Source organism: Oncorhynchus kisutch, linkage group LG4, assembly GCF_002021735.2.
Source record: "Oncorhynchus kisutch isolate 150728-3 linkage group LG4, Okis_V2, whole genome shotgun sequence".
In the NCBI taxonomy this organism is placed as follows: Eukaryota; Metazoa; Chordata; class Actinopteri; order Salmoniformes; family Salmonidae; genus Oncorhynchus; species Oncorhynchus kisutch.
In genome coordinates, this window is record NC_034177.2 from 24,049,886 (window position 1) to 24,060,848 (window position 10,963).

Below are 10,963 nucleotides of genomic sequence, written 5' to 3' on the forward strand. Positions count from 1 at the left end.
GGGTCGCTCTGGCTAATGGAGAGCCAAGTGAGGAGCAGAGTCCTGGGGCTTCTGGTCGCAACTACTCGGCCAAGAACTCTCACAGCAGCCCTGGGAGTGCAGGTACTATAACCTTGGGGACATGAAACTATTTTTCTGTCACTCTCCATTCACTTGACACCAGAATTGATACATTTTCCCCAGTGTGGTTCAATCAACTCCTTTACCTGCCCTACCCCAAAGGTAAAGTTGAGCTGACTGCCAACGGGCTGGAGAATGGCCGTAGCAGCCTGACTCGTCATACACCCCCACCATCCTCCCCGCCGGCCCGGTCCCCAGCCCCCAGCAGCAGCAGCCCCTCTCCTGGGCTAGACGGCACAATCCTCCCTCCTCCTACAGAGGCACCCCCTGCTGGAGCTAACCCAGACCCCGCCAACCCAACCACTGCCACAGAGCTGGCTCCAGAGTTACTACCCACTGGGTAAGAGTTTGCGTGTAGGTGCTTGTGCGTGTCTGATTGGCATTATGGTCAATCTCCTCACATGTAACTTGACTGACCTAACATGTCTCTCTCTCTCTCTCTCTCTCTCTCTCTCTCTCTCTCTCTCTCTCTCTCGCTCGCTCTCGCTCTCGCTCTCGCTCTCTCTCTCTCTCTCTCTGCCTCTCTCTCTCTCTCTCTCTCTCTGCCTCTCTCTCTCTCTCTCTCTCTCTGCCTCTCTCTCTCTCTCTCTCTCTCTGCCTCTCTCTCTCTCTCTCTCTCTCTGCCTCTCTCTCTCTCTCTCTCTCTCTGCCTCTCTCTCTCTGCCTCTCTCTCTCTCTCTCTCTCTCTGCCTCTCTCTCTCTCTCTCTCTCTCTGCCTCTCTCTCTCTGCCTCTCTCTCTCTCTCTCTCTCTGCCTCTCTCTCTCTCTCTCTCTCTGCCTCTCTCTCTCTCTGCCTCTCTCTCTCTGCCTCTCAGCTGGGAGCAACGAGTTCTGCCCCATGGCAGGGTGTACTATGTGGACCACAACACAAAGACCACTACCTGGGAAAGACCACTTCCACCTGGGTCAGTCAGCCCACACACTTTGACCTCTACTCCCCCTCTTCCTCTCTTTATCTCACACTTCCTACCATCAGAGGAGGGTGCTGACAGTTAACCAGCCCAGTGCATGAAGTGAATATATATTTCAATTCAATTTAAGGGCTTTATTGTCATGGGAACATGTTCACATTGCCAATTTCCAGTATCTCTCTCTGTGAAGGGGAGATCGTGCCCACTCGTGAACATTCCCTGCATGTTTCTCCTTAGCTCAGACTGCTGCCTATATAAACATACAGAGCTGGAGGATCCTAGCAGGGTGGTGTTGGGGTGTGAAGTGGGCCCACAGTCAGGGAGTGGCAGACTCATTCACAGCACAGTAACATTCCTGGGGGTCTGACTCTGGACAGTCAAATGAACTGAGACTAGTCTTGTTTTCTCTGGCTGGAAGAAGCTGACTCCATTAAATATGATAAATTACTGAATAATTGGTTTGCGCCACTCCCCACCCCAACTTAGACTATCCTATCCATTTAGAGGAGTCCTTTTCTTACAGTAGTAGTGTGTCAGGTCTGTTAGTGTGTGTTTGGCCATTTGGTCTCTCATCTCTTTAACAGGCTGTGAATCACCAGCACTGATTGTTTGAGTCTCTGTTGATTTCCAGTGGTGTTTCTCACTGTGTGCTGCAGAACCCAGCTCTCTCTTGTGGCGGTACCAGAGCCTTTTATTGCCATTTTATTTCAGTGAATATTTATTGATTTTCATTTGCGCTGTTTGAGAAGCCTGTTTGAGGTAAAGCTCACTCCTGCCCCGTCTCACTTTTTCCACAGAAGGGAACGGTCTGGAGAACAAAAGTCCTTTCTTAGAAAGAGCACATGTATGCAGTGCTATTCTGGACCCATATGAGGCTCAATTAGCGTCTCGCCTCTCGGAGGCTGGGCGGGTTCTGACTACAGCTGCCGGGTTTAGTGCTTAGTGCTTGGTACACGTACCTGGTCTGAGTTAGCATGGCGCTGCCACACACCCAACCTCCAACCTTAGTGCAGCTCTGATGAAAGGCGTGGTGTGGGCCTGCATTAATGGGTTTTGAGCTGAGCTCTTTTTCTAGCAGCGTAGGGGTTTAACTGCTCTCATGTTCCAGACAGTATGGGAGCCACACTACTGCTCTGTGGGATATAGGAACCACAGTACTGCTCTGTGGGATATAGGAGCCACAGTACTGCTCTGTAGGATATAGGAGCCACAGTACTGCTCTGTAGGATATAGGAGCCACAGTACTGCTCTTTGGGATATAGGAGCCACAGTACTGCTCTGTGGGATATAGGAGCCACAGTACTGCTCTGTAGGATATAGGAGCCACAGTACTGCTCTGTAGGATATAGGAGCCACAGTACTGCTCTGTAGGATATAGGAGCCACAGTACTGCTCTGTAGGATATGGTAGCCACAGAACTGTTCTGTAGGATATAGGAGCCACGGTACTGCTCTGTAGGATATAGGAGCCACAGTACTGCTCTGTAGGATATAGGAGCCACAGTACTGCTCTGTAGGATATAGGAGCCACAGTACTGCTCTATAGGATATAGGAGCCACAGTACTGTTCTGTAGGATATAGGAGCCACAGTACTGCTCTATAGGATATAGGAGCCACAATACTGTTATCCAGGGTCTCAGGGAAACAGCAGCACGGCGAACAGGGAGGGATGTTACATTGCGTCTCTCAAAGTTCCTTTTTGAGGAATTTCTGAGCTGTGTGTGTTAGCATACAGAAGTATTTGCTGTTTTGTCTTCCAAATACTGTTCTGGTTTAGTCAGAGATATGAGAGCAGCAGCCTGCACACATAATAAAACACAACTGTACTGAACTGGGAATGTGCTTGTGTTGGTTTACATGTGTTTCTGTGGGATATTGCATATCTTAATCTTGTGTTTGCATATCCTAGCTTGTCTATGTCCATAATTATATATGTCTGTGTGTGTATGTCTGTTTGTACATTTGAATGAGTCTCACTCCTCTCTCTCTCTCTGTCCCTGTACAGTTGGGAGAAGCGTGTGGACCAGCGAGGCAGGTTCTACTATGTGGACCACAACACCAGAACCACCACGTGGCAGCGGCCCACAGAAGAATCAGTCCGGAACTATGAGCAGTGGCAGTCCCAGCGCAACCAGCTCCAAGGGGCAATGCACCAGTTCAGCCAGAGGTTCCTCTACCAGGTAACTCAACATAGAACTACTGTACTGTCTGTACTACTTATTTAGCCCCTTTAGGTGTGGCCCTCTAAAAGCTTCCCCTCAGCATAGAATTCTGGGTAAAACACAAGGGTACAGAAGGGCATTTGTTGAGGTAAAAATAATAAAGCATTCTGAATCTGAAATGGGCGTTCCATGGTACATCAAATTACTGAAATGAGCTGAAACTCTCATTGGTTTCTATTAAAACCTCCCTGCTCCCACCCAGTCTGCTCGACAAGCTAATTCTGAACCTCTTTTCAAAATAACATCCACCTCATTGATTATGAGTAACCATGTGTCCCTGAGAACTATCTGGCAGGTCTGCTGCTGCTGATAGGCGGATTCTGTTTTGGAATGCCGCTTCGCTGTTAGTTTGCTTATTTTTAGGCCAGTCTGTGCAAAATTAGTTTGGGGGGGGCTGCTTGAGACTCTGACGTCACTCACCCCCCTCCATGGCCAGATAAGAGCACGTTTAGTCTATACTATACTTTTAGCTTTGCTCGTCATTTGAGAGATCATTCACTTGCATTCTGTTACTTTGTATCAAATGTTACCAGGTTCGAGAATGTTGCATATATGTGCTGGTGCGTTTGTGAGCTGAGCCCATTATAATGTCATGGTCGATTTAAAGTAGACTGGCCCCTGACCCTGCTCATTGTCACGTGCTAAGGCAGAAATATCAAACTTGACTCCCAACATTACAGCTGTGAGAGCACACATGCTTGCTCGCTCATCGCTTACACACACACACACACACACACACACACACACACACACACACACACACACACACACACACACACACACACACACACACACACACACACACACACACACACATATATATGAACAACTATGTGACACAGTACACACCAAGGCATAGATTAAGTACATAACACACAGTACATAACACAAAGAGCAGTCAGAGTCATTGACTGCTGTTTCTGCCTCCAAAATTCTCCCTTTTCTACCTCCTGCTTCTTATTCGCTCTGTCCATTCTCACTGAGAGGGGCTCATGCAGCAACACCACTGGAACTGGTCCATTGTCTCAGTACTCAACTACCTACTTAAAGGCCCAAGGTGGTCAAAATGTGATTTTTCCAGTTTTATATGTAATAATTGATTGTATTTATATAGTGCTTTTCTGCTAACTGAGGTATTCAAAGCACTTTACAGAGTTGGGGGGAAACTCACCTCATCCACCATGGTGATGAACAGCGATCATTTTTGTGCCAGAACACTTACCAGCTATGAGGTGGAGAGTGATATAGGCCCAATAGGAGTGATTAGGGGGCCATGGTGGAATGGGACCAGGGTGGGCATGAAGCCATTACACCAGGGTTAACATCCCCACTCTTACAATAAGTTCATATACATTTTTTTAAACTCCTTTTTCTCCCCAATTTAGTGGTATCTAATTGCTTGTTACAGTCATGTCTCATCAAAGGTCAATAGCCATGCGTCTTCCGAAACACAACCCAAACAATCTGCACTGCATCTTGACACAATTCCCACTTAACCTGAAAGCCAGCCGCACCATTGTGTGGGAGGAAACACCATACACCTGGTGACCGTATCAGCGTGCACTACGCCTGGCCCGCCACAGTAATCGCTGGTGCGGGATGGGACAAGGACATCCCTGCCGGCCAAACCCTCCCCTAACCCGGACGACGCTGGGCCAATTGTGCGCTGCCCCATGTGTCTCCCGGTTGCGGCTGGCTGCGACAGCCTGGACTCGAACCCAGAATCTCTAGTGCTACAGTTAGCACTGCCTTAGACCACTGGATTGGAACCAGAATCTCTAGTGGCACAGTTAGCACTGCCTTAGACCACTGGATTGGAACCAGAATCTCTAGTGGCACAGTTAGCACTGCCTTAGACCACTGGATTGGAACCAGAATCTCTAGTGGCACAGTTAGCACTGCCTTAGACCACTGGATTGGAACCAGAATCTCTAGTGGCACAGTTAGCACTGCCTTAGACCACTGGATTGGCACCAGAATCTCTAGTGGCACAGTTAGCACTGCCTTAGACCACTGGATTGGAACCAGAATCTCTAGTGGCACAGTTAGCACTGCCTTAGACCACTGGATTGGAACCAGAATCTCTAGTGGCACAGTTAGCACTGCCTTAGACCACTGGATTGGAACCAGAATCTCTAGTGGCACAGTTAGCACTGCCTTAGACCACTGGATTGGAACCAGAATCTCTAGTGGCACAGTTAGCACTGCCTTAGACCACTGGATTGGAACCAGAATCTCTAGTGGCACAGTTAGCACCGCCTTAAAACATTGTGCCACTCAGGAGGCCTACAATACGTTCTATGGGATATTTAATTACCACATAGAGTCAGGAAACCCGTTTAACGTCCCATCTGAAGGTCTACACCCTATGCAGGGCATTGTCCCCTTCACTGGGGCATTGGGATCTCCTTAGACTACAGGGAAAAGTGAACTCTACTGGCCCTCCAACACTTCCAGCAGAATCTGGTCTCCCATCCAGGATGGACCCTGCTTAGCTTCTGAAGCAAGCTAGCAGTGGGATGCAGGGTGGTATGCTGCTGATATATGAAGTTTCTTTCCAAAACACTATATGTCCTTTTGGAGAAATGTTGGTAAATGAGCATGTATTGTTTAAAGGACTTATGAAATAGATGTTGTGTTTTTTCACTTTCTAATCATGGCATGGGGTTTTTCCATGTCAGACATGTATTTGTTTGAAATAAATCATTTTAGAGAGAAATAATCATGTTGTTTTGCAAAACGCTATATATCTGGCTCACTCTCAGAGAATGAAGTAGTACTACTAGGTGTTACACAGTCAAATGTAAAATAAATACAAATAACTAAACATTTTTATAAATAACTAAATAAATATAAATAACTGTACAAATAATACATTTGTGACATCAATATTGTTATAAAAAAAATGTATACAGTAATATGAGATCTGTGTGTAAAACATTTACATTTGACATTTTAGACATTTAGCTGATGCTTTTATACAGAGCGACTTACACTTAGTGCATTCATCTTAAAATAGCTAGGTGAGACACCCACGTAGCACAGTCAAATATACGGTATACAAAGATTCCATTCCAGCTAAATAATGGATATACAGTGCCTTTGGAAAGTATTCAGACCCCTTGACTTTTTTCACATTTCGTTGCGTTACAGCCTTATTCCAAAATGGATTAACTGAAACAATCAATCTATACACAATACCCCATAATGACAAAACGAAAACAGGTTTTTAGACATTTTTTGCACAAAAAAAAAAAAAGAAATACTTCATTTACGTAAGTATTCAGACCCTTTGCTATGAGACTCGAAATTGAGCTCAGGTGCATCCTGTTTCCATCTTGCATCCTGTTTCCAAAAAATGCCTGCAGCATTGAAGGTCCCCAAGAACACAGTGGCCTCCATCATTATTAAATGGAAGAAGTTTGAACAACCAAGACTTCCTAGAGCTGGCTGCCTGGCCAAACTGAGCAATCGGAGGAGAAGGGCTTTGGTCATGGAGGTGATGGTCACTCTGACAGAGCTCTAGAGTTGTGTTGTGTGACTGCACATTTTAGAGTGGCCTTTTATTGTTCCTAGCACATGGTGCACCTGTGTAATGATCATGCTGTTTAATCAGCTTCTTGATATGCCACACCAGTCAGGTGGATGGATTATCTTGGCAAAGGAGAAATGCTCCCTAACAGGGATGTAAACAAATTTGTGCTCACTATTTAAGAGAAATATCCATTTTTGTGGAACATTTCTGGGATCTTTTATTTCAGGTCATGAAACATGGGACCAACCATTTACATGTTGCGTTTATTTTTCTGTTCAGTATAGTTAATAGACCAATAAGAAAGAGAGTTCCAAACCTCTCTGCCGATAACAGCTAATGTTCAGTTTTCACCTCCCCACTCAGACCACTCACAGACAGTCCTAGAAAAAATTTAGCCTGAGAAATTGCCCATTGCTAAGAAGCTATTTTGGTTTCCTTTTGACCATTTTAATGGAAAGCTATCACATTTAAGGTACTTAATTGTTATTATTACCCAGACATGATTTGATATTGAGATTAACACGGCTGCATTGGACCTTCTATACACCTTTCTAAGATACCACATTGTAATACAACCTGGTTTAAGCTAGTTTGAGTATTTTAGTCACTGTTGAGCATTTTATCAGGGGTCCTACTTCCACCACTACCATTGTTTTGCCCCTTTGGGTGAACTTCTTTTAAGACTTTTTTCCAGCGCTAACATTAGAGGAACTAAATTAAATTAGTGTGCAATGTAGGTCTATGTGACTTTTCCCACTCATAGTGCCGGTCATTTAAATGGTTCTGGCAAGATTTTCAGTGTTTAGAGACTAACTGGCCTTTTTGTTGTAATTCTCAGCATCCTGAAGCGAGATAGGAGTCTGTTGCAATTTAAATACTTTTATCAAGACTAATATCTCAACTCACATCACCCACTTACCACTCAATCACCATATATAGTATCTTAGTAAGGAGAAAGACGTACTATCGCGCTTTTTACCACCCCCTCTGCTGCTTTTAATTTTTCACTCTTGTTTTCCCTGTCTTTTCCTCCTCCTTTCTCTCTCTAGCTCTCTTTCACATCCTCTGGCGAGGAACTGAATGGTCAGGGCATAGCAGATGATGTCATGTCTTTATTTCCTTCTTTTTTTAACCTTTTTTAGTCACAGAAACACAGAAGGGTGGGTCTCATACATGGATTGGCTGTAGTTCGAGTGACACACACACATTCCCCTTTAACCCCACATGCATCGTCCTCCTCTTTTTCACTCTTTACTATCTTATTCCTTCCGTTCTTCTCAAAGTTTCCATGATGAATTCTCATAAAGGGGCACCGTATGATTATTCTGGGGAAATGCTGAGTGAAGTTGTGTGGCGTTACCTTCAATGACACATGGACTGCTTGGAGGGCAGTTTTGCAGACCTGAGGTGAGGAGAATGAATGCATAAATTAGATTTTCATCCAAAGGTACAGCTTTCATACTCAGTCATGGAACCAACAGTCTGTGCACTAACTCCTCACAAACATCTTTCCACTCAGTGGCAAATGCGCTCACACACACACACACACACACACACACACACACACACACACACACACACACACACACACACACACACACACACACAGAGAATCAAATGCAATCTCTTACACATTCAATCAGTATTTGTTATATACACATTTTCTGTACAGTGGCACACACTCTCTCTTTCTCTCTGTATGCACAGGCTGAGTAAACCACACTGGTTCCAGTGCAGGGTGAATAAAGGTGCTTTTGTCAGAAGGGGTGGGCAGTCTGGAACAAGGATGAATGTTCCCTCAGTTCGCTCAGACATCACGCCTTTCTGCTTACTTTCACAGCATATCTAGAAGAGGAGGACCTCTGCAGATTGGTGGGATAGGGAGGGGTGCGGGGGGGGGGGGGGGGTAGAGAGGGGTGCAGGGGGGGTAGAAGCCGGGGTGGGTCTTAAGGCTAGCCAGTGAGCTCATTGGAACAGTTTGTTTTTTCTCTCCTCCTGAGCGTGTAGTTTTTGGAAGGCATACGAGCTGCGTCTGAGCCTCTCTGTCAGTCTCCTGTTCCAGCTGCATGGGAGAGGTCACCTCAGCCTTCTGGGGTACGCCTTATCACCCCTCAAAAAAGACTGGACTTCCCTGTGACACCCCGCTCTCCACTCTGTTCGCTCCTGCTCCTCTAGACTTGAGGTGTTAAACACTTGAGGTTTCTGTGGCGTTTTGAGGCATTTGCTGCATTTATTATTATTTTTTTTCCTGTATGTTTTTTTTCTACCTCACACCAGTGTGAGAACTTGGTTGAGAGCTTTGTGTACGGACAGAAGAATTTCACACAGAGCCGCTGCAGTGAAGAGCGTGAGAGAAGAAGACTGAAAGGTGGAAGAAGGAGAGGAAAGATTCCTAACTGGAAACGTATTCTCTCTCTTTATCCATCAGTCGTCTGGTGCTCCTGCTGTGGAAAATGACCCTCTCGGTGCGCTCCCTTCAGGATGGGGTAAGTACACCTTCATCTACACCTTTCACCATACTCATACTAGGCCCTGTAGTCAGTGGCCCTCAGTAAGGCTGTGACGATACCAGTATCGCAATGTTTTTTCCATGGCAAAAATTTCAACACCAAGTAGACCAAACTCTTTGGTAAAACCTGCTGTAAAATATAGTGTGCTATAGCTTGGGAAATAAATAAATGTTACTCTGGATGACAACATAATGTTTGTTTCCAACATCAGGGCTGTTTTCCTAAAGAAGTGAAATCCGCTTCGCGTTTTATTTCCTCACCACAATACTAACGAGTATCTCAATACTGGTATCGTCCTGGCTCTAGCCGTCAGTGGTCCCCGGTGGTCCCAGGACCTGAAACCAGTGAGATGAGTGGGGGGAAATACTACTGCGTCCAGTGATGCAGGAGAGGCATTGGCTACATTGACACCTGCACTACTTGTTATGAGAGTGGGTTCTGATGCCTGTATGCCTTTCAATGGCACAGGACTTTGTTTTTGTGTTGAAGGGGGAGAGTTGGTTTGTTTGTCATTCTCACAAACACACGCACACACACAGACACACAGACCTACAGATACACGCCGCTGTAGGCCCAGATGTAATGTTCACTATCTTGTATACACTGTGATATACCGCCTTGTCCTTCATCATAGAAGCTCATGCTGAAGATCCCTTTATTCTTCCATGCAGCATAACTCTCCTTACAGTTAGTTATTGGTCAACACCATATAATTTGATTGAAATGTGGTAGATTTCAGTTTTTCCCCTGCTATTATTGATTAGTTGTTGTATCAAGTGTAATCTCAAGGAATTGGTTGTAATATGCTCTACTTATATATTCCTATAGCTCTCTACTCTCATACATTCCAATATATTCCCACGCAAAAATTATACAATGTATACACAAAACACTCGAAAGTAATGGTCATTGGCATTTTTCTCTCCATCTCCCATTTTAACATACTTATCACTTACATACACACTCACTCTTATTTTCTAACCATGATTAGTTTTCAACATGTTGCGGCATCGCAGGCAAAAGCCTCAATTATACCTTGGACTTACATTTTTATGGATTTCCTGTAATGTATTTCTGTATGTCATCTGAGGGGCATAGAAGAGGAGGTCGATTGAAAGAAACTCTTAACAGGAGAAAGGAAAAGGAGAGAATGACTTGACGGAGCGCGGGAACAGTAAAATAAAGGAGGAGATGATTCAGGAGGGAAGTGAAGGAGAGGGGGAAATGAACAGGCTAGTAAGAGTTGCAACATGAAGGCTACTGTTCCTGCGCGCTCCACACACGTCTGCTAATGAGATCAAGATGTCAGAGAGTGGGATAGGAGAGAGGGTAGTGGGAGTGGAGCGAGGCGAGCGGGGGTGGAGAGCGAGGCGAGCGGGGGTGGAGAGCGAGGCGAGCGGGGGTGGAGAGCGAGGCGAGCGGGGGTGGAGAGCGAGGCGAGCGGGGGTGGAGAGCGAGGCGAGCGGGGGTGGAGAGCGAGGCGAGCGGGGGTGGGAGAGCGAGGCGACGGGGTGGAGAGCGAGGCGAGCGGGGGTGGAGAGCGAGGCGAGCGGGGGTGGAGAGCGAGGGGAGTGAAGAGAGCGAGGGGAGTGAGAGAGAGAGAGAGAGGGGAGTGAAGAGAGAGAGAGAGAGGGGAGTGAAGAGAGAGAGAGAGAGAGGGGAGTG

The 10,963-nt window shown here is 46.0% G+C and overlaps 1 protein-coding gene across 2 annotated transcripts in view; it reads left to right on the forward strand.

Moving 5' to 3' along the window:
* The window catches only part of wwp2 (WW domain containing E3 ubiquitin protein ligase 2), a 46,461-nt gene that overhangs the window by 26,129 nt on the left and 9,369 nt on the right, over positions 1-10,963 (forward strand). For both annotated transcript variants that reach the window (XM_020480599.2, XM_031822689.1), the window contains exons 7-11: positions 1-102; positions 223-460; positions 936-1,025; positions 3,037-3,211; positions 9,217-9,274. The exon at positions 1-102 is cut by the window's left edge and continues 44 nt beyond it. In XM_020480599.2, the coding sequence (XP_020336188.1) occupies positions 1-102; positions 223-460; positions 936-1,025; positions 3,037-3,211; positions 9,217-9,274 (663 nt within the window). The remainder of the gene's footprint in view (positions 103-222; positions 461-935; positions 1,026-3,036; positions 3,212-9,216; positions 9,275-10,963) is intronic.